The sequence below is a fragment of the Pan paniscus genome, chromosome 13 (genome assembly GCF_029289425.2).
Source record: "Pan paniscus chromosome 13, NHGRI_mPanPan1-v2.0_pri, whole genome shotgun sequence".
Lineage (NCBI taxonomy): Eukaryota > Metazoa > Chordata > Mammalia > Primates > Hominidae > Pan > Pan paniscus.
In genome coordinates, this window is record NC_073262.2 from 51,655,633 (window position 1) to 51,680,032 (window position 24,400).

Below are 24,400 nucleotides of genomic sequence, written 5' to 3' on the forward strand. Positions count from 1 at the left end.
GATTCATGGAATCATGTTATCAGGGTAATGGTGTAGGCTTGCAATAAAAAAAGAGAGATCTTTTCCATAATTTATTAATAAAGCCCCATTGAGTATAATCCAAACTTCTCCTTTTTATACTGATCCTTGGTCTATAAAATAGTTTTTATAGCAATGTGATTATGTATTTTTTTTTAGATTCTATAAGCAACACTCATTAAAATTCCATAAAGCAAGTTAATAAAATTGGCTCCAACTTGATACTGAAGTCAGTGTATGGAGAGGCTTCCTCTGTTAGGAACAAATGGGCATGTGATACATAAATAAGACCATCATAGCAATGAAGTCATGGAAATATGAAAGCTTCTATAGCTGCAGGGGCTCGTTTTTCAGCTCCCGCATCCAATCAGGTGATCTGAACTTCTATTCTTTCCTTTAATAGCTAACCGCTTCTTGGTATTTCCAAAACAGTAATGAGTTGTACTTGTTTCAAAAATAAACATAAAACAAATTTTAAAAGTAATACTCTAGCAATAGAGCCAAGAGAGAATTTTAGTTTAGAAATAAGCATTCTTAGCAGGAAACCAATCATTTATTCTCTCATCCTTTCACTTGCCCAATGTTTTACGCATTGAATATAGACTTTCAAATAAAATATGACCATCAGAGAACTTTGCATCCTAGTTGAGGAGACAAGGATTGTTAATACTATGGAAATGTAATATATAGGGACACTTGATATGCCTGAGAAAAATATTTCTGGGCATGTGTGTGCGTGTGTGTATGTATAGTGAGGAGAGAGTGAGAGAAGATAACAAACAAAAAAGGGTATTCTAGACCAAGCAGGCAGTCTATGAAAATAAATGCAAGATTTGAAACAACATAGCTTGTTTGTGGAATGTGAAGGAGTTTCATAACTTTGTGTTGGAGGAGTGGTGAAGATGAAGTTTAGTCAGAGCCAGATCAGGGCCAGTCCTGTACTAGGACAAGGAATTCATAACTACTAGTTAATTAATACTTGTTGGTCTGACATCTGTAGACTTACAACCCGTAATGTCAACATGTGCCTTTCATGGTACTGTGTGTTTGTGTATGTGTAGGAAAGGGATTCACAAGTCCTCATCAAGGCTGTGTCCTTTCCCTATCAACTTTTTAAATCAAAGCTCATAAAAAATAAAGCATCAAGTGCTCATCCAGATGAGGCTCTTATCTTTGGTCATTGTGATGTTTAGCATTTTGCATCAAATCTAGATCTCCATTATTTTTTCTTTTAGATGTGACTCTGGAGTTGGCTGTGGTGCTAACTGCTACTCTCATGCCCTTTGCCATGGGTAGAGCTACAGAAATTAACCATAAAGAACCCATGTCAAGTTTCCACAGATATGTATATACACAGTGTCAAAGTGAATGTTTTGGAGTAAGTTTCATATCTTGCAAAGAGTTTGGTGTTTGATAATAGATAAATATAGGTCCAGATGTTGATTTTTTATTGTTTAGATCTGTGATCTTGAGGAAATCATTAACTTCTACTAACCTTGAATATGCTCATCTGTAAACTGGATCTGTAAGTATACCTAGCTGTACTGCCTTGGTAATTTATGTGGACACAATATGAGGTGAGAGATAAGTGTATAGAAGTTGGTAGGAATTAAAACCCTACTATATTTTTATTCTAATTATAATTGCTTTACAATGTTAGAATATAATCATCCCAGAAATATCCAAATAAAATGACCAGTAGGCAATATCAGCATTTAAAGACAAATTACATTAAAAGTAAATAGGATGTTAATAATAATGATCTAATCCATTTTCTTCGTTTCATACAGCAAGATCATTGGGGTAACTAAGTAACCTCTACAAGGTCACTATCCAGAAAGTGGCAGAGTTTTGATGAATGAAGAAAGCTTCCCTTATGAATTAAAAATGTCATTATTGGCTCCAGATGTGTACACTGCAACCTTTCAATAAAGTCCTATTGAGTGAATTGCAATTGTCCTCTGGGATTTTAGGTAACTAGATCTTTTCTCCACCTTCTCATCTAAGGGGGATACTTATCATTGTATACACAGGAAATATTTGAGTGAAGTTCTGGCTTATCAACTCGAAGACTCTGAATCACCAACTGAAGGTTTCAGGGGCATTTCAAATGATATCGCATTACTTTGTTTTTTTAACAAATGGGCATTAAGAAATAAAGTGATTCAGTAAAGGGAAACCGAGATCCAGTAAAGAAAGCAATGAAATTGGGCAGAGGAACAAAGGAAAAAGAAAGAAAACTGCAATTTAGAGGATAGTCATTCATTAGAACAAAAATAAAGCAAGGAGAGAGTAAGGTTTTCGTAATGAAACTAATTTTTTCATAATTGTGAACTTGTGTGGAAATCGCTAGTCTAGGGTTTGGTATACATTTCCCAATTGCAGAAATATCAATTTAGTTTTGAGATGGGGGACTATGTGAAGAGAAAGGAAAAAGAGCTCATATGTACTGTCAAAGATAAGCCAATTCAACAAAAGGAAACTCTTTAGGACTCTTCCAAATGAGCATTGGAGTGCTTCCTTTACTTGTGCTGACTGTAAATGCCACAAAAAGTTGCTGCTGAAAAAACCAGCGTGATTGTTTATTTTTAATATTATATATTGATTGAGTTTGTGCATAAGCTTCAGATAACTCAAAGTATAGTTCATCTCCTTATTTGAAGAGCCTTATGAATCTGATTGAAGTCCTCATATATCTTAGGTGAAATTCTACATATGATGAATGAGCTAGAATGAAGAGTTTTTGATCCCTCTCTCAATGCTGTATTTGTGTGACCCTAATATGTAGCAACAAACTTAGATACTGCACATAGAAATCATTCAAAGTGATGTATTGCTCAAAATTAAAGCTCTTTATAATCGCACAACCTATACTTATTGTTAAAAATAGTAAATAGTGACCCCATGTGTGCTCCATGCATTCCTGCTATCTTCTGAATGCACATTTTATCCGTGCAATCATCTCTTAACATACTTAATATTTAAATAATTTTCTCAGTAACATATTTACCTGCTGTTCTGTTTTGGAGTAGACGCATACCTCAATTGCTGTTTTATACTCAAGCCTGTGAGCACTATAAGGTTGAATAACATAATAGGTATTTGAACGCTTAGCGGTGGCATAACTAGGGCTAGAACTCCTCAGCTCTTCTAACTCCCAGTTTCACTTTAACCAACTATCAAGTCATATCACTTCTTCTTGTGTCAAAAGAGTTAATATTATATGTAAAATGATTTTTCATTAAACATTGGCCTACTATATCTACATTTGAAGTTAACTAATTCCCTCAGGATAAACCCAAAGGAAGAATTGTAGCTATTTAATATCCTGAAAATCTGAAATGAGGGAATTTCTGCAGTTTTTATTACTGGTAAGTAATTATGTTCTCTGCACAGATTCATAATATCTGTACTGAAGCTGGCCCTTCTAACCTGACTTTATTTTAATTTTGTTTAATTAGAAACTTATAAAATCTATAATAGAGCAAGCATTCATCTTTCCTTTGAAGTTAAAAGCCCAGGTTTTGGTCAGATTATGAGAAATGTAAATGCACGTGCACACACACACACAAAACACACACATACACACCACACCATAGTAACAACCACCAACAACATATTATAAGAATAATAAAAACAATTAGAAGTTATGTATACCTGAACAAAGTCCACAGTGCAACTATATACTATGGAAAATATTGGGTTAATAAATCCATTTTCAAGGCTACTGTCACAAATGTCATGACATATTACTTCAAAATATAGGAAGAATAATCTTGTAAAAAAAATTTCCAAATAAACTTTTATAAAGTGACTATTTGAAAATAAATTGCTAATGTTCAGTATATGTATACAAATATTAATTGATTATAGATAAAAATAAACCCGAGTCCTATATTTAATGAATAAAGAGTGTGGTCAGTAGAAATCTAAAGGAATTGTGGAATTTTAATGCATATTTCTTAGAGCTTCTGCATCATAGGTTATGAAGACACCAAAATATATCAAGTTCAGAGCTATTTTTTTTCTGCTGTTCTATTATTCAATTAATAGATTTTGTACAGCATAATGATCATTAATAATTATTCCTTAAGAACGCTGACTTCAAAATATTTAGCAAGCAGTGAGCATTCAATTAAAATGTTGATTGGAAATAGGGAAATTAAACTGTCACTGATAAAATACTAAAGCTCATTATCACAAAGTTTCATTTTAAATGTTCAGAATTAGCTTTATTACTACATCGGTAATGATAAGCATGAGTCTTAAATCCATGTCATTTAGGTTTTATGAGCATTATTAAAACACATTAACCATAATTCAATTAATTTATAAAAAATGCTATTCTAAAATATTTGTTTTATTGGCTCTTAAGAAAAGGTGTTGCATTAGAAAGTCCACAGCCATATGCGTGTGGAGTATGTTCTGTCTTTTTCACCCTTATCTCTCACCCCCACCTTTGTGGCTTTTCAAAGTATTCACTCTTCTCAGATAGGTAGCTGTGCTGAAGGGAAAACACAGCTAGCCTGCTGCCACGCCTTTGTATCATTAGGACAATACTGACCTCTAGTGTTCTAGAAGGTGGAGAAAAATAGCCCAGCGCTGTGCCTTACCTCCTCTTACTAACCACTTAGATCTTTTTCTAAAGCACCACGGGAACAATTCCACAGAAGAAGAAAAAGAAGGAGGTGGAAGAGAATGAGATGAAGAAGTAAAAGAAAAAAACTCAGATTCCAACGGCTCCTACATATTCTCTGAAATAATTTCTAAACCAGGGCCCTTTGGATCCTCCCTTAGAGAGGATGATCCCTTTAGCCTTCCTGTAGAATACAAACTTTAATACAATCGGTATAAGGCATTATGACTAACTATAGATGCTGGCCCTCCAAAACTTCCGACCACAGGCAGAAACACTGGCTCAGTTTTGAACATTTTTCTATACACCACATTTGTCCAATTGTCTTCCCTTGAGACATAACTCCGGGGATAAATGCACAGGGTCCTCTAGGACCTAAGTGGGTGGAGAGTGAGGTAGAAAGGTCCCTATGTGGTAAGTAATCTTCCTACTGTTCTCTAACCAACCATGATAGTGCAAATTACAAAAACTAAAAAATAAAACTGTTCCAATATGGGTAATATTTCTGAGCTTCATGACAGGGATAAGGGATATGGGAGCAAGCCCAGAAACTTGAGGGACCTTGATAAACCATCTTTGGAAACAACACAGATGGCTTAATTGCATTCTTTCTCATTTAGGAAGTCCCAGAGCTGGAAAAACTTCCCCTTCTCTGCCTAGAGAGGCAGCTGAGAAACTGAGCCTGAACCTCTCATAGCTCCAGAGATTTATTCAAGTTTGACGGACTGGATTCTTTAAATATATAATGCAGTTGGTGGATCCCCGGGAGCCCAGGCTTCCTGCCTATTAAATTAAATGTCCTGCACTTGCCGAGGTTAGAGCTTGGACGACAGAGTGTACACTTAGTGCATACTCATTGGTGTTCAGAGGCACAAAGATTTTTGGGGTGGGGTATGCATCAAAGCTCTTCCTCCTGTAATAGGGGCAGCCATTGATCTTGTGGTTAACAACATTGGTCCATGACTCTTAGGTCAAAACTCCCAATCCTGTTAAACCGGTGCCCATTGGTTGCAAGATACCCCAACTGGAGCCTTCTGCCTAGGGCAGAACGCAGAGCCACGTATCGTGGGGTGCTTGGTATACTGCAAATCCGAGGCACTGCATTCAGAGATGAGCCACTGTCACCGAGCACGGTAGCTGGGAGCATCTCCATCCCAGGAAGCTCAGCTCCCAGTGCATTCTGTCTGAACCAGGGGCCCTTCTCCGGAAAAAGCACTGGCTGAGATCAGGCAGGCATGGAACGCGGACCTAGCAGGAGGTTAAGGGAAGAGAAACCTTTCCTTATCCCTTGAACTTTGCGATAACGGAGGAAGGGAGGAAATCCGGCAGGGCTGGCTCATTTGAGCTCTACTAACTTTTGGGATGGTTGGAGTGATGGAACCACACTGATCAGCATTTTTTTTCCGTTTCCTTTGCCCAAAGCAGACACAATCGAGTACGCTTAGATAGTTGATTATCTTTCTGAATGCGATCGTTTTCCACCTCACCTTCCCGCCCCCAGCTCCTTGTACTCACAATTTGTCGCTGTTAATCCTAAATGCCACAAGCCAGAGAACAGCAAAGTCAAAACGCTGGTCAGCCGTGGTAAAGAATCCATTTCCCCCGAGTGAGCGGTCCCTCCCAATCGAATCCCAAATTCGCAGTAGCCAGCCGCGGCTTCTTCTCGCTGTCTCTCTCCTCTGCACAGCCTGACCCCCTCCCACCCCCCCTTGGAGAGGCACTCGCTCTTTCACTCCATCCCGTGCCCAGACGCTCCACCGAAACCGTGGCGGGGGATTCTTCGGAGCTGCAGCTGGGGCTACGGTCCCCGCAACAGCCGCTAGCTGGACTCGCCTTCCTCGCCCGCCTCTTCCTTCTCTTCCCCCCTCCTTAACGGTGCAAATCCAAACCCAATTAGAACGACAGGCGCCGGAGCTCGGTGGACAGCCAAATCCACCTCGTCGGGCGCGAGAGCTGGAATCAGCACCCGGGTGGCGGACAGCTCCTTATAGGCGAGCGGGGCCGCGCGGCACCGCCCCCAGCCAGGCCCGCCCCGCGCTCGCCTATAAGAGCAGCCTGGGCGGGTCTTTGCCCCGCTCGGGCGCTTTTCCTCCAGGCAGCCAAGCCGCTGCGGTGCGCTTTGGCTACCTGGGAGGGAAAGGGGAAGGAAATTCTCTCTACCCCCCGGCTTTCTCTTCCCTTCCCCCCATTTGGGAAACGAGTAGAGGTATTGAAATTTAAAGGAGATTTTCAAAGGCCGCTGCCGAAGGATGCTAATAGGAGTTGGAAGACAGACGCATTAGGAAGAGGGAATTTCCCACGGAAAGCTTTGTAATGAGCTAACGAGATGCGTTCCCCCACCTCACCTTTGGAGGGGAAGGGAAAACAGAGCTTGAATTACGCATTTAATTTCCCCTGCGCTCGTTCCCAAATGGGAAAAGCTGATGGGTCTCGATAGGATCGGGATTTCTGGTTTCAAGGTTTAACGTTGTGCGCGCTCCCCTGCTTGCAGACCCCGCAGCTACTCCCACCGCACGTCCTCTCGCCGGTCTTCGCGTCTGCGTCTCCCTCCCGCTGTTGGCGCGTTGCTTCGGGCAAGTACTGCAAGGTGTTCCGGGGCTCTGGATTCCAAGCCCAGGTGGTTCACTGGCGTCTCAGGGAGACGGAGAGAGGAAAGACACATGGGTGTGGTAGTGATGAGAGTCAGGGTGGAAGCCCGGGTTAGCTCATAAGAATCCAAAATATAAGGGCTCTGCTGGAGGGATTTGAATTTTGAAAAAGGGAAAGAATGATTTTGGTTTCTTTCTAGACACCCCCGCTTACAAATTTTGTTTCTGTTTTTGGCTTCTAGTATATATCTGGAAACTCTCCTGCTTTATCATAAATCAACTTATTTTGTTTTTATTGGAAGCTGTCAGAAAGCTGTCAAACCTTAACAAAATGAGGGACCATAATGATTTATCCTATTTGAAGCTTACAATGAAGTTAGGGTTGATGAACTCTACCTGCTTCAGAGGAATTTGATGTCTTCCTCTCTCCCCACCCTCCTCTTACCTTCAACAGAAGCAATTATACTGCCTTATTTGACACTGCAGACTCCTGACAATCCTGGCTGCACGACTATAGATGGGACTAGGTTTCAAGCAGCTTCTGCATGGATCCTGAGGTTAACCTTGTGTTTTTTGGTTACAGCTAGACTCACATCATTGAAATATTAAGAGATAGTTGAATGACAACTGGATTAGTGACCTCATTATTTTATTAGAGAAGAAAGAATTCTGAGGGTCCTATCACTTATACATAAATGATCCTCTTCTCTCCAAGCTTCTAACTAAAGATAATTATGTAAGTCACTAGATTCCTGAGCAAACTGAAAGACTTTCCCAGCTGGAGCTTTACTTGGGGTGCATGGTAGGGTGCAGTGGAGGACCACACCCAGAAGATGGTGAATGTCAACATATCCAGGCTGAGGTGACCTAAGGAGCTGCCCTGTTGGCAGCTGGAAGGGGTCTGAAGAGAGGAGAGGGCTGGGGTTCAAAGTCGAGCTGCATGGGCTTCTTTTTTCCTTCTACCTAGGGTCCTCAGGAGCTGCCACCCAACCCCTAGCCTTTGAGGATCCCATGGTGAAAAACATCTATCTGGCTATTAATCATACTAAGAAATCTACAGGAATACACTGAGCCATTACAGCTTGGTATGTTGTAATTGTATGCAAACACTTAGACATTTTTAAAAGTAGAATATTAGAGATATAACTTAAGCTCCTTTTGCATTCTTCTCTGATCCCATTCATCTGCCATCATACCTAGAAGTAAACACTTTACTTATCTGGTGTATATCATCCCTATACATAATGTTTTTAAACTTTTACCACACGTATTTATCTCCCTGAACGATATGTAAGAGTGCTTTGTCTTTAACCAATACATAAACGGTGTCATGTTCTTTCATTTTGCACCTTGCAATTTACTTAATATTATAATTTTGAAATGTATGCATCCAGCTGCATAAAGTCCTAGTTATTTTATTACAACTACTGTATTGTATTTCATTTCATAAATATGCCAAAATATATTCATTAATTCTTTTATGTATGAATCTACAGATTGTTTCCAGGGTTGTTGATTTTTCCCTTAAAAAAGTACAATCTTGTACCTGTCTCTTAGTTTTTCTTGCTCATATACTGAAGAGTAGAATTTCCGGACCATAGGAAATGCTTGTTTTCAGCTTTACCAGGTATTTTCTGTTATTCTTAAAATGATGGTACCAATTTATAAGTCTCCTCCCCCGCTAGCAGTGTGTGAGATTTCCCCTAGTTCCACATCCCTAACAACACTTCAAGACCCCTCTTTATGAATAGGAATATGATAGACAACACAGATCTTTTGTCACTGAGTTTAATGTTCCACTATATAATTCCACCTTCTATACCTCACCCCCCAAAAATGCTTAGTTTAATATAACATTTCAAAAATTATAGAATATGTTGGCTTTGTCTTCCAGCAGAATGGCTTTAAATTAATTATCTGTGCCAGTAAAATGTGCTTAAGATAGATATTAACAGGCAATTAGGAAATTTTTTGCCATGAAGGCCTCAAACTGTGAATGGTATTCAAGTTATTAGTAAATGTTGAAACTCTGCATTTATATGTCTATATGCAGACACAGTGTATAAATTTCACATAATTTAAACTCCTATTTACAGTTGTAGCTTTTTTTTCTCTCCCTCAAACACACCTGTTCTCAGAGCAAGTTGAGCCTTAAATGTCAGACATTTGTCTAATATTTGTTAGCATTTTAGTAAGAATACTGCAGCTCTGAATGTAGTGAGGGGTAAACAGCTGTTCCCCTCAGACAATAGTGTAAACAATGCCATCTTCTGGGGGCATTTTGCCAGCAAGTATTTATTAGCAGTAGAATATTAATCACTATAAAAACTGTTTTCAGCCAGATTGATATTTACCTATTGAAACTATTTTGTAAAGCTTTTAGTCTGATAAATCCACTTTCCAAATGGTGAAGTAGAAGCTGAGTAAACTCCCTTTTCTCCCCCATGTTTCTCCATATAGAAAAATAACTCATTTTTGCAGAGCACTCTGCTTTGAAGAGGCTTAAAAGTTCTGCATGGATGGAGCAGGTTGAATACTAACAGAAAATGGGGAAAAAATGGATAATTTTGAAACTGGAAAATGTCTATATTTTCAAGATGATAAATCTGACCATCTTCTCAAGACAAACTTATATTTGAAATCTTAAAAAAGGAAATGAAATGGGTAGGATGGCATTTCATTGTTTCTTTGATTTTCCCTTGAGCACTTCCACTTATTCTTCCTTATGGACAGAAAGGAAAGAATCATTCATCAAATGGAATCTTAGCATTGGAATATTCAACAAGTGGTTCATCTCATTGATTTTATAATTCTCCTGTGAGGCATATAGAAGGCATGTTTGGTCATCTCCATTTTATTGATAGGATACTAAGAGGAGACAGATATTGACATGATAAATGTCACACAGAATTAATGGCTCCAACCCATAGGGGCAGAGAAAATGAAGGTTCCCCCCCTCCCCTATTCTATCAAAAATAGTTATCTTCTGTCATCTGCCTCCTGCCAGTACAACGGCCTTTGCTCTTAGATGCCTTTGCCGGGTGTGCATGCTTTTCAGCTGGTAAGATGCTGTGCTCTTTGCATATACTGCTCTTTCCTCTTTTCCTGGACTTTTCATTCCCACTGGCAAATGTTCAAGTCCAAACTCCACTAACAATTCTCTGTTTCCTGAACTCAGTAATTTCTCAAGAATAGTTCCCTGAAGAATATTTAACTTTGAGTTTTCAGCACACATAGTAGATTTTCAAGGAATAGTTGATGTCTGATAATGTTAGCTACAAAAAGTCCTTGTCGGTTATTTCAGGGGTTATAACGATCCCCCAATCCACTCCTTGCACCAGAATGCAGAGGCTCCTTTAAGGACATTTATCCTTATTTACCTTAAAATCAAGATGTCAACTATATTAAAAAAAAAAAAACTGAAACTGCAGTTTAGGGTTAATATCCTGATAGTTATTTTCCTAGTCACATATTTCTCCAATATTTAGATTCATTTCTCTGAAGGAATTTACCCTCTAAAGTATCTATATAATTGCATTGATACAAATCTAGCCGTGCCACATCCAGAAACATATGTCAAAATAGTTTTTCTTTTTCATTTATTTCTGTCTCTCTCTAAAAGAACTCCTGCCTATAATCACCAAGAAGTCATTTTGATATATATAACATTTCAGGAGAAACTTGTTTGGGATAATTAAATAAAAATAATTCAGAGCTTAAAATAGGAAATTCTAAGTATTAGCCTTGGCTTTGCAGCTTACTATTACGAGGCCTGGAGTATATAACTTGGTCTCTTTGAGATTCCATTTCCATTCCTGTGAATTGTGAATTATGATAATCCCTGGCTTTGGTATTTGTGCATATTCAAAGGAATCATACATTTAAAAATACTTTTGTTATATGGACACAAGTTGTAAATGCTGTGTCCTAGCCTGGAGAAGACAATTTATTCAGTCCATAATCACAGGATTTCTAATGCATTTTATTTGCCAGTTCAAGTAAGTGCAAACATCTAAAAAATAAGTGCAAACATCTAAAAATTACTCATTCCAGTGGAAACCTGCAAGATTTTTTCTCAAAATAATCACAATAATTTAATTAACTCAACATTAACTTATTGAGCAACACTAATGTGCCTAGCCTTGTATAATTTTTTTTTTTTTTTTGGTCAAATAGATGTCATCAATGACCTGGTCCTATCTGAAGTTTTTTATACTTTCCACAATTTCTAGCTGGGAAGTTGACATGTACAAACACAAGTAATAAGTGCTTATAGGAGAGGAACAATTTAATCCTGTATCTTTCAAGTCCATCCAAGTGTCAGACATTGAGGTCCTGGTCAACAGCCAATTCCAACTTTTTCCTTGGTTCCAAAACAGGCTGGTAAAGAAATCACAATTGGAGTAAGCCTACCATAGCAATTGCATACCCTTTTCAGAGTGATTATCTGGTGCTTGCTGTGTGACTCAGTTCTGACCAAAAAAACTCAAGAGGAAAAAGAGATCTTCTTAGTGAAAAGGAGAAGAGTGGGAATAAAAAGGTCATTGCTCCTGCAGTTTTCCCCATAGCATGTACAATATCTTGTGAGGGGATGAGGTTTGTAATGACAATAGCCAATTTAGGAACCTAAAGAGTTGGCCAAGACTACAAGATGAGAAAAAAAAAAAAAAAAGATGTACATTTCCTGAATCTTTATCACACCATTAAATTATTTCTACTCAAAAACCATAAATATTTATACCCTTTAAGCTACTACTTGTTAATTTCTCTAGAAGAAAATGAAACAGTGTTCATTAAATATCAACCTGCAGTAGGCATTTTGACTTTGTTTTCTCATTTAGAATTCATGGCAAAATTCTGAAGTCAGTATCATTAGCTACATTTGGCATATAAAGATATTTTTAAAACTCCTGAAATTTAAGTAACATTGTCCAAAACACAAAGCTATTATTTAGAAGTGCAAGGATCTGAACCTGTGTTTTCTGATACCAGATTTTTGGGTTATCACGTCATTGCTCGGTGCCACAAGTGTTCACAAATGAAATAAATGTACTAAATCTTCTGTGTGTTTGTCGAGTATGTGTGTATGTGTGTGTGTGATTAATCTGATCATTTGAGTCCACATATGATTGACAATTTGACTTCTATAAAAATTACTTTTAGTGTTACAAAGGCCTTGTTTGTCTCTCAGGGAATAGCTTACTTCACAGCCAATGTGCTATTACTCAGTTTTTTAAAGGCAATTAATGAAGAACAGCAGGTATCTGTTCTATCCTAGGTGCACATCTGATTTTTAAGTCAAGCTGACATCTAAACATATGATCTGTGATAGCCACTGCTAGGAAAACTCTTTTACAAAATTTTCCAAGGATGTATTTTTCAGGGAATAAATTATTTGGAAGAAGAAGGAGCTGATTTCAAAAGATTATTTTATTATATAACCTAATCCCTAGTATTTATGTCATTTTATCCCTTTTGAATTTAAATCAGCACACAAAGCACAGTAAAAACATTTACAATTTGCTTTTTATTGGCATTTTTAATAAGGTGGAAAGAATGTTAGCCTAGAGCCAGCAGGGGGTGTGCTGACTAGTAGGAAGAAAAAAATGTAGAGCAGATTTGAAGCAGCCGTGTGAGAAACTTTGTAGGCTGCTGAATTCTTGTTTATTTGTGGGAAAGTGGGGAAAGGATGCAGGAGAAGGCACCAAAGCACAAAAACAAATCAAAAACAGAAAAACAAATCTGCTGATGATGTTTTTAAAATTGTTGTTTATATCTTTGATGTTACATCTACTAAGAAATCACACAAGACCTAGAATAATAATTATTTATAACCCAAAATATTGAATACAAATTGTTATTTTATTTTTACTGTTATTTTTAAAATATGCCACCTGCCTCTTTCAATGGAAAACTTCTCGATTTTAGCCCTGTTGGAGGCACTGCAAACATACTAGTTTAATTGGACTTAGGCTGTGCATATTATTAGTAGATCATGATGTAGCACTGAAAACAAAAGGCATTCAAACAGCAGAGAAACTTGCTGTGCTGTCAATATACTTTTATTTTTCCTTTTGCATGAAGGAAAATTTATTTTAAAGGTAAGTAATATATAAAAGGACCTAATACATCTTTAATTAAAAATGGCTAAAATAGGGAGGTTTTCAAGAGTCAGTTATATGATATCATTTAAGTGGAGCATATATTGATTCAATTTGCACAAGATTTTTTGTAAATCTGGCAATGTATAACTAAATGTTAGGAGTACACGTACCTGTGCTCAAGCTTCATTCAATTTAAGAAAGAGGATTGGTATACAAGAAAAAAAGAAAAACATGACATACTCAAGAAGTCAGCAAACCCTGTCCTACAAGCCCAAACTGGTCGGCTGCTTACTTTTGTAAGTTCGTAAGCTTGAATGATCACTACATTTTTTAATAGTTGAAGAGAATCAAGAAAAGAATAACATCTGTGACACATGCAAATTACATAAAATTCAAATTCAAATTCAAATCCACCATAAATTGTGTGTTTTTTTAACATTACCATGCTAATTTGTTTGTGTTATCTAATCTACAGCTGCTTTTGCACCACAATTGTGAAGTTCAGAAGTTACCACAGAATCTATGTGATCTGCAGAGAATCGCTTGAACCTGGGAGGCAGAGGTTGCGGGAGGTGGAGGTTGCAGTCAGCCTAGATCGAGATGGCACCGCTGCACTCCAGCCTAGGTGATAGAATGAGACTGTCTCCGCAAAAAAAAAAAAAAAAGATCTGACCCACAAAGCCTAAATTAGTTACTATCTGACTCCCCAGAAAAGGTTTGTTGACCTCTGATAGAGTCTAGTAAGTGTATCCTACTAGAATAGGATACAACGTATAGAAGGACTATACATTAGGGGGCATGATGGTTCATTCATCCATTCAGGATTATTACTATTTTTTATTTTTATCAAGACCTTTTGATGTGCCAGATACTGTGGGATAAGACTAACAACACTATCTCTGAAATCTTAGAAAATACAGGCTGTATATGTAGATTTAGTGATGCCTATTAAAGGGGGTTGAAACCATTTCTGCTCACCAAGTTGCATTTGAGACTTCAAATTATTACCCATCTCACTTCCCTTAAAAATATAGAATAAATACCATGCAGTGCTTATCATTTCTCTGATATCTTAGGATTAGTGATTATCGATCGGTCTTTATTACCTTCCAAAAAATTCCGACAGCTCAGTATCACTGCATGTTTTTGTGAATACTTATATTTTAGTATTGTGACATATTTTCAAACTTACAGAAAAGTTGCAAAAATAGTATAAAGAACTCCCGTTGTCATTTTACTTTTAGCTTTTTTTTTTTTCCGAGATGGAGTCTCGCTCTGTTGCCCAGGCTGGAGTGCAGTGGCGCGATCTCGGCTCACTGTAACCTCCACCTCCTGGGTTCATGCCGTTCTCCTGCCTCAGCCTCCTGAGTAGCTGGGACTACGGGTGCCCACCACCATGCCTGGCTAATTTTTTGTATTTTTAGTACAGACGGGGTTTCATTGTGTTAGCCAGGATGGTCTCGATCTCCTGACCTCGTGATCCGCCTGCCTTGGTCTCCCAAAGTGTTGGGATTACAGGCGTGAGCCACCGCGCCTGGCCACTTTTAGCATTTTTTAAACATTTTTTCCTATTTTCTTAATATTTATCAATCTGTCTCTCTGTCTCTCTCTCTCTGACCAAAAATCTCTACAGTTTATCCAGGTCTCCAACTCGCCCAATACCTGGATCAACACAACGAAAGCACAGAAAGTGGACAAACAGAAGGAGAACAACTATGAAGGCTCATGAAAACTCATGATTTAGTAAGTTTTGTCCCTGTAACACAACTAATTACAATTACATTACATGACAAGGAGAACAACTCCAGTGCAGTAGGAATGTGATCATACCTCAAAGAGGACTCCACCTCATCTTGGGGTCAGGAAAGATTCCTAGAAAAAATGACTTATGTGGTGGGCTGAGAGACGGGAGGAGGATGGTGTGCTTGTGTGGTTAGTTGACTTCAGGATGGAAACAGAATGACTAGAAGGAAGACAACCAGAATTACTGTGACCACCAAGTGGATAGGTGATTTAGCTAAGAGCCAGACTATGTAAGTGTGAAGGGTTTGATATTGTGTATATTGTTGAAGAAGAAACCGGTATTGGAGAATTTGTTTGTTTTAAGGAGGGGAGTGGCTAGTGGTTTTATATTTTATAGTTGTTTGGCTCCAAAAGTCAGTCAGGTCATTTCTAATCAGATAAACAAATTCTTATAGATGCGTTAGTAATTACAGTGAGATAATGTGTTGCTTCTCCATTCAACATATGTTTTTTCTTTAGGTGTTTCTAACACTTTACGCAAAGAAGCTTATGGATTTGAGATTTCGTATTCAGAGTATTGGGCACATGCTTTTCACCTCACTTGACATATATGATATAGAAGGCAAATTATATAAATTATTTGTATCTGTAAAATGGGATGGCAGGAAATCACAAAGTGTTGTGAAAATCAGAGGTGAGGTAAATGAAATGCAATGCCTAGTGCCTGCAGCACTCATTAAATAGTTACTGTTACTGATAATTAGGTGGCACTAAATATGACACCTTAACACCCAGCAAGTCTTCGTCGGGAATATTTTGTTGCCTCTCTCATAGCAAAGCTTTGTAAGTGTGGCAAGATCATATAGTCGTTGTCTCTATTGATGATAATTATGGGCAGGGCACGGTAGCTCATGCCTGTAATCACAACACCTTGAGAAGCAGAGGTGGGGGCATCACTTGAAGCCAGGAGTTTGAGACCAGCCTGGGCAATATAGCAAGACCTTGTCTATACAAAATAATAATAATAAAAATAATGAGCCAGGTGACGTGGCACACACCTGTAGTCCCAGCTACTCTGGAGGCTGAGGTGGGAGGATCACTTGAGCACAGGATCCCTAGGTTGAAGTTAGCTATGATCACGCCACTGCCCTTCAGCCTCAAGACAGAGGGAGAATTTGTCTCTAAAAAAAATAAAAACAAACAAACGAACAGAAAAATCACACTCCCTTGGGGAAACAAGATATTTAGAATGTGACCAGTGCACATTTTCTACATGTTTCACATGTGTCTGGCAACTTGTTTCTAGTGGACAATGATGATGTATTTTCTGAAAAAATTAATAGCAAGTTTCAGAAACTAAACTGCAATGCCTCACAGTAAAGACAATTTTTTGTCCATACAACCAAAAAGAATAGGCACAATAAAGCCATAAAAATTTATCAGGGGAAAAAGATGGAGCCCTTATTTATTTAAAGAAGACTTTAGAAAAAAAGCAAAATGTTGTAGCTCTGATTTTTGTTAAATGATTAGAGATGGAGGAAGATCAGAATTGTAGGTGCTGAATTTCAAAGTTTAGTGCTAAATTTACCAGACAAATATTTATCAAGGAAATTCTATATTTATAACTTGCTGACTCTATCCCCACTTCCTATGAATAGCATTCTTTCTTTGGTATGATATTATTTCTAGTTTAGGAAAGAATCATCTCCTGTGTATATCCCCAGGAAGCATTTGTTTATAGCAGTAATGAGGATGGAGAAACTTCAGTTGGTTTCTTAGAAATCTTTTTGCTATACTCTTGGGATTACATATAAAATGTTATTTTCATCTTTTTCTTGTTTGTCAGAACATCTGATTAATTGATTTGAAAATCCATACTCTGGTTGTCTAGCAGATTTTCACTGGGTAAAAATGAGAACTAAATTCAGCATGAGTCTAGGGATTACCAGTGTGCAGTTTCAGATTTATGGGATTGAATAGGATTCAATTAGATTTTGGGAAAAGAGTATATATAAATAAAACATGTATCCAATTTAATTTTAATCAAACTTTTTATATGGGGGAATTTAATGATTTCAGCTCCCCATTTTTGAACCATTTGCATAACTCTGTACTGACATTTGTTCTGCCATTAAACAGAAAATAAAGCATTCCCAGATCAAATGGGTTAGAGGCAAATGTGGGAAGATGATAACATCATTTAATAATGTGTCATAACAAAAAGGAAATCAAAGACTTTGGTAACTTCTGTTTCATTCACAGAAGATCACATTTCTCCACCTGGACTGATTTAAGAATTGAGGTTAGTTGACTACTATTAGCAAGACTTGCAATTATGGCATGCAGGCACATCCTCTTCTGTTCACTTGAGTTATTTCTGTATAGCAGTAGATCATGAGGACATGGACAAAGGCATTGCACTTACTTTCTCCTTGAGCAATTTCCATTGATGTCTGTGATGCTGATACTGAATTACAGAATCCTGAGGATTCTGTATTGTTGTAGTTCTAAACCTTTTGCTGTGGAGGTTAGCCTGTGGATAGGAAGAGTCAAACAAGAACAACTTATACAGTTTCTCTGGCTAGAAAATGAACAATACATGCTTCCTGTCCTTATGATGTTCCCAAATGTGGATGGTGAAGCAGGCACCAAGATGACTAAGCTAGAACAACAAGATTTGGTGAATCCAGAGCTGACGAATAACAGTTCATCTGGCATGGAAGCAAAGGAGGAAGTTCCAGGGAAGGCAAAGGCCCAAATTTGTGAATCTGTGTGCCATGTGCTGGGGAAAGTTGAAACCTTCCAATGAACTAGAATGATGTTGTGTGTATGGGAAGCCTATGGACTCAATGAGAAGAATAATTAGTGAATGTGTCCATGTTGTCTATATTTTACATGGGTCAGAAGGAAGGATTGAGTGCAGAAGACAAAATGTTAATCTGAAGTGGGGTCATTTTCATATTTAGGCTTAAACAAGAATATAGACACTACTATTAAAGCATAGAAATAAAAAAAATGATGATTTTTTAAGTATCATAACTTCTAACTATTTGCCATCATATTTTTGGTTTACTCCCTTTCAAATACACTTAAGCATAAGTGTAGCCTAGAAGAGAGCAAGACCCAATATTTGGCTAGTTCAAGGAGTGACTTACAAGCAAAGCAGTTCCAACCATGACCAATTTCTTAAATTTCTGAAGCAACCCAAGTAGCAATACTGGGAAAATATGACTGAATTTGGAAAAAATCAAGTCACTTCTTTGGAAAGATGTTAAACTCCAAAGATCAATGTATAGACCTTTCCACTTAGCTTACAACTAGATAAAACATTCTTTTGACATGAAATGGCTTAGGACAAATGCTTTAACAAAAGAACTGATTAAACACTGCTGTTACTAAAGCCTCACAATAGTTAATGCACTTAAAGAGTCCTAAATAGGCTGAGCATTGACGTGTTAAAGGATTATATTGAGTGTCACCATATACACAGGAAAGTCTCCTTCAAAACCTACTACGGAGTATAATGGACTATACATGTTGTTGTAAACAAATTGGCAAGATTCGAGGTTTTCTCTGGATTCTAGCATCTTTAAAAAGAGAATGTCTGTTGTTTTATAAAAGCATTTATTTACATCTTTATCAGGTATCCTCCAGTCCCAAATGTGAGAGGTTAGGGCAATCTGTGGATTGGGGTGGCTTTCTCTTCTAAGTCACTCCCAGACTAGGGAAGTGACTCAGAAGAGTCACTGAGTGGGGAAACAGAGAACCAGGGATGGCTCTGTAGCTCTGACCTAACTTAAAGCTCCAGATTGGTCTGACCTTTTCTCACTTTGCGATTCAGACCTGAAAAAAATGAGGCCGAAGTTGGCTCATCTTCCTCCCTTGAAAATGTTCTAAGGAGATGAACCACATCCTGTCCTATCTCCCCCAAACCATACCTCAGCACAGGGGCTTGTTTCATTGGTACAAGAATAAGTTGTCTTTCTTTTGCTAGAAAGCTCACAACTTTAAAACCTACAAAAAATGAATGAATTATAATCTAGAACTTCAGATATCTGTATCATAATAGTTGGATATGCTTATGGAGTATGATATGATCTTTTGCAGCAAAATCTCACTTTGTACTCAACAAATACATACAATTATTATTTGAAAGTTCAATTAATTAGTTTAAAAATCTGTAGAAATATCAGTGTCTTCTGGGGAGGAAATTACTACGTGCATGTCAAGATTTGCCAAAATTTTAATACTTTGTTACCCTATGTCACTTTTGTGAAGTGATTATAGGGATATTTTTCTAAATATAGAGTTTATCATAAGGAAGTTTTGTTAACAATAGAATCTTAAAAGTGCACTAGGATATTCTTTTTTTTTATTTTTATTTATTTATTTATTTATTTTTTATTATACTTTAAGTTTTAGGGTACATGTGCACATTGTGCAGGTTAGTTACATATGTATACATGTGCCATGCTGGTGCGCTGCACCCACTAACTCGTCATCTAGCATTAGGTATATCTCCCAATGCTATCCCTCCCCTCTCCCCCCACCCCACCACAGTCCCCAGAGTGTGATATTCCCCTTCCTGTGTCCATGTGATCTCATTGTTCAACTCCCACCTATGAGTGAGAATATGCGGTGTTTGGTTTTTTGTTCTTGCGATAGTTTACTGAGAATGATGATTTCCAATTTCATCCATGTCCCTACAAAGGACATGAACTCATCATTTTTTATGGCCGCATAGTATTCCATGGTGTATATGTGCCACATTTTCTTCATCCAGTCTATCATTGTTGGACATTTGGGTTGGTTCCAAGTCTTTGCTATTGTGAATAATGCCGCAATAAACGTACGTGTGCATGTGTCTTTATAGCAGCATGATTTATAGTCATTTGGGTATATACCCAGTAATGGGATGGCTGGGTCAAATGGTATTTCTAGTTCTAGATCCCTGAGGAATCGCCACACTGACTTCCACAATGGTTGAACTAGTTTACAGTCCCACCAACAGTGTAAAAGTGTTGCTATTTCTCCACATCCTCTCCAGCACCTGTTGTTTCCTGACTTTTTAATGATTGCCATATTCATTGCAATTTTGTTTTTAAAAGTAAAAAAACATTGGCTGGATGTGGTGGCTTATGCTTGTAATCCCAGAACTTTGGGAATCTGAGGTAGGCAAATCACTTGAGGCTTGAAGTTCGAGACCAGCCTGGCTAACATGGTGAAACCCCGTCTCTACTAAAAATACAAAAATTAGCTGGGTGTGGTGGTAGGCACCTGTAATCCAGGTATGTGGGAAGCTGAGACACGAGGATCACTTGAACCAAGGAGGTGGAGGTTGCAGTGAGCTGAGATTGCAGTGAGCCACTGCACTCCACCCTGGGCAACAGAGCAAGACTCCATGTCGAGGAAGAAAGGAAGGAAGGAAGGTGAGAGAGAGAGAGAGAGAGAAAGAGAGAGATAAAGAAGAAAGAAAAGAGAAAGAGTAAACAGAAAGAAAAAGAAAGAAGAAAGAAAGAGAGAAGAAAGAAAGAGAAAGAAGAAAGAAAAGAGAAAGTAAAAGAAAGAGAGAGAAAGAAAAAGAAGAAAGAAAGCAAAAAGAAAGAGAGAAAGAAAGAAGGAAGGAAGGAAAGAATGGAAAGAAAGAAAGAAAGAGGAAGGTAAAAAAAATATAAATAGCCTCTATTCAATATCACAGTTTGGCCAATAAATTTTGTATGTATGTGCAATGAAATCTTACACAACTGCTGTCATTCCTAATTGTAAATAAAATGTAAACTTAAAAATTGTATGACATGCTAAGGGAAACAGCATACAATCTGAATTCAAAATGTAATAAAAATGTACCTGTTCTCTATGTACATGTAAGATAATAAAATAGAATAAACAAATGCCTAAATAAATACGCTAGTATAGAAGCATTGTGGGATTTTTCTTTAAAATTTTTTTTTATTTAGTGCCATTACATCCATCTTTAAAAAGATGACTTCAAAATGTAGCAATGAAGGTCATAGAGCAAAAGAAAGTCACTGATGATGACTAAATGAATTACAATGTTGACATTCTAATTACCACCAGTTAATGATATGAAATCAGTTTACAAATTAGATAACCTCTTGTGAGGACTGAGAGGTAGAAGTGGGATTTCATCGCATGCTTCTGGTGAAGAATCTCACAGCAACAATGCGTGGCCAAGGAAGACAGAATATAAGAGAAGAAAAATGAGAAACCCAATACGGTTGGCTTTTTGTTGTGTGCCAGACACACGTGGGTTTGGCTTTGCCTCCTTCATGTGCACTCTAGATTTACTAACGGTGGTGAACATGAAGTGCTTTACTTGCTGATCTAGTATGTTGCATATCGCTTCCTCAATTTCCTTCGTCTATAACATGAGGGAGTTAGCTCAATAATTTAAAGGACAACTTCAGCTGTTAGTGGTATTTGATATTAGCATAGCCCTGTACATAATGCTAAAAGGATTTAGTAGATTTCATCACAATGAATGCCTTTGACAGAAAAACATGGTAGCTAACTGGAGGTCATGGGCCTGTCTTAGTGCTATAGAGGAGGATGAATCTGTTTGCATAGTGGATAGAGGGATTCCTCATACAGACAGGGCCAAATGGGGCTGAGGGAAAATAACCAGCCTGAAAGTTTCAGAAATGTGATCTGAAGTCTTGGCAACTCCACTGAGTGTCCTTAGGTAATTTATCTGCCTGCTATTGGCCTCAAATGCCCCATCTGTAAGAAGAGTCTAAAAATAGCTTCGTCACCTTTTTTTGCAGGGCTTCCTGAATGAAATAATGTACTGTAAGTCCTTTAAAAAATACTAGCAGTTAATGAAGCGCTAAATACACAACAGGTTTATTTGCTCTCAATTTCAGCATTTGCTGTAGTGAGATTACTGCCAGTCATTCACCGTTGAAAATTTCAAATGGTATGATCATTTTAAAAAGCAATCCCACAATGTGTATTTGGAGTCCTGAAAATGTCACTTAACTTCGACCTAGCAATACCAATTTCAAGGATCAATTCTAATGAAAATACACTAGAAACATATCCATGCCAAAGTTGTATTTACATGAAAATAATTTTAAAGACAGACAAATGCTCAAAAATAGCAGTTTGATTAAGTAAATTAAGACATGATAGAGTAGAATATGACAGTCATTAACAATATTTACAAAGATGTTACAAATCCTTCTCTATATTAAGAAAATCAAAATAAAGCATAACTGATCTATGCAGTATATGTGCACAGTTGTGCAAAATATATACACATTAAATATGTAAGCATTTGTCCTTAAGTGATGGGATTTTTCTAGTTTGAATTTTCCATATTATCTATGATTATTATATATTATTTTATAAACAGGAAAATATTTTTCAAAACAAATCAGAAAGGGTCAATTGTCACCAGTTACCAAAAGGCTGAATGGCCAACGTGGTATACTTACTAAGAAAAATACTGTTCATATCATCTTATTTGTTCCTTTTATAAATGTCACATGTGCATAATGTATTTAAGACATTGTGAGCACAGATTGGTTGATTATTTTTAATTTGCATTTGGGTTATTTTTAAAAGAAGGATAGCCAGTGAGAGATTAAAATTCTCAGGACAAGTGGGATACATTAAGATCTAAGATATATTATTTCAGTTTTAAGCAATCTTTTTTTTCTTAATGTGTGAAAGAACTGGAAAAGAAAGAGTGTGAACTGAGTGTGCCAAACAACAGCATTGCCTGTTTAAAAAAAATCTAAACGTATCACAGTGTGAATTAAAAAATAAAAAAAGGAGTGAGACAAAATTACTGCATTAAAAACAAAACAAAAGAGCCTCCATCTGTCTTGCTTTTCATGCCCCAACCCCCCAAACAAACAGTGTTATTTTTATTACTTCCTTCAATTAGTCTTTTGATAATGTGGTCACCAAATTGTAGTTTGAGGCGTGGTGTTCTTGTCATTTTTGCACTTGGAGGTTTCCCTAAATTCACTCACACTTATCCTTTGCAAATTTCTATTAAGAAAGAAAAAACAGAACAAAACACTAACCATGACTCCCTTCCCCCCAGAGGCCTGCAATTTGGCATTCTAAATATATCTAGAAGATGCGTTTAGTTGCAGTGACTTCTTAAGGACATCAAGTTTCCTGGGGCTCAGCCATTTTATTTCAGACAAACCTTATCTGGAGAGTGTAAAATCTGAACCATTCATGGGACTGAAGCTTGTTCAATTGCTTTCAGTTTACAGACTGCATCCATTGTTTTAACTCCTTCACAGGTAAGAATAGAAAGGAATGAGATGTAATGGTTTGGCATCAAGGCAGCCCATATACAAAAGGCTAGCTCTGGGCTGGGCACGGTGGCTCATGCCTGTAATCCCAGCACTTTGGGAGGCTGAGGTGGGTGGATCACGAGGTCAGGAGTTCAAGACAGCCTGTCCAAGATGGTGAAACCCCGTCTCTACTAAAAATACAAAAAAGTTAGCCGTGTGCGGTGGCAGGCGCCTGTAATCCCAGCTACTCCGGAGACTGAGGCGGGAGAATCGCTTGAACTCAGAGGGCAGAGGTTGCAGTGAGCTGAGATCACGCCACTGCACTCCAGCCTGGGTGACAGAGTGAGACTACGTCTGAAAAAAAGAAAAAAAAAGACTAACTCTGCTAGTTATTGCTGTCTAACTTGGAAAGAGTTGCCTCCTTGTGTGTCTAATATCCTTGTGAGTTAAAGGGGTGATTACTGATTACACTGCTGGGTAGATTACATGAGTTAACACATGAAACCATGTCTGGCAGAGAATGGATACTCAGTATATGAATGTTCTTCTTATTCTATATGAAGATATTTTTAAGTAAAATAAAAAATTAAATACATGGGGTCAGACCTGTGCTTTCAAGATTTTAACCTGGCAGGAAAATGAAAGCTGCATTACCACGGGAGAGATTTCTTGCTAGGAGAGAAGTTGAGACATTTTAAATGATCCATACATGAGCTAATAAATACCAGAGGGGAGCTAATATTTACAGGGTGCATTTGAAAGGGTACTACAATTCATAAGCTTGGGAAGGAATTAGTCAGCTGTCACTCAGAAATGAAAAAGAGTAGAGTTATTTGAAAGATCCAGCCTTATAATATCAGAAGAACAGATATCCCTGAAATTCTAAAGTCTAGTAAATAAAATTGAGAGAGCTTTGAGATACAGGGACTAACTTAACTTAGCTTCTTGATAGAGATCGGATAGGTATGGCATTCACACCTGTTGCTAAAGAAGATGCTGCAGAAGGCAAAGATAATTAAGACTATAGCTTTTCCA

General features: G+C 37.6%; 1 protein-coding gene and 1 long non-coding RNA gene across 4 annotated transcripts in view; one reads left to right on the plus strand and one right to left on the minus strand.

The window, feature by feature from the left end:
* The window catches only part of CNTNAP5 (contactin associated protein family member 5), an 876,843-nt gene extending 870,215 nt beyond the window's left edge, over positions 1-6,628 (minus strand). Inside the window, exon 1 of one of the 2 annotated variants that reach the window (XM_055108578.2) lies at positions 6,170-6,628. In XM_055108578.2, the coding sequence (XP_054964553.1) occupies positions 6,170-6,251 (82 nt within the window). In that variant the 5' untranslated portion in view covers positions 6,252-6,628. The remainder of the gene's footprint in view (positions 1-6,169) is intronic. The other variant, XM_008953637.5, reaches the window with a different exon arrangement.
* A 1,345-nt stretch (positions 6,629-7,973) lies between these two features.
* LOC117979384 (uncharacterized) lies at positions 7,974-24,184 on the plus strand. Of its 2 annotated transcripts, XR_004670158.3 has the most exons (4): positions 7,974-8,327; positions 13,822-14,061; positions 14,980-15,089; positions 17,352-24,182. It is a non-coding gene; the product is annotated as an uncharacterized LOC117979384 (long non-coding RNA). The 2 variants fall into 2 exon arrangements; XR_004670156.3 differs by having other exon boundaries at positions 14,980-24,184.
* Positions 24,185-24,400: the final 216 nt, after the last annotated feature.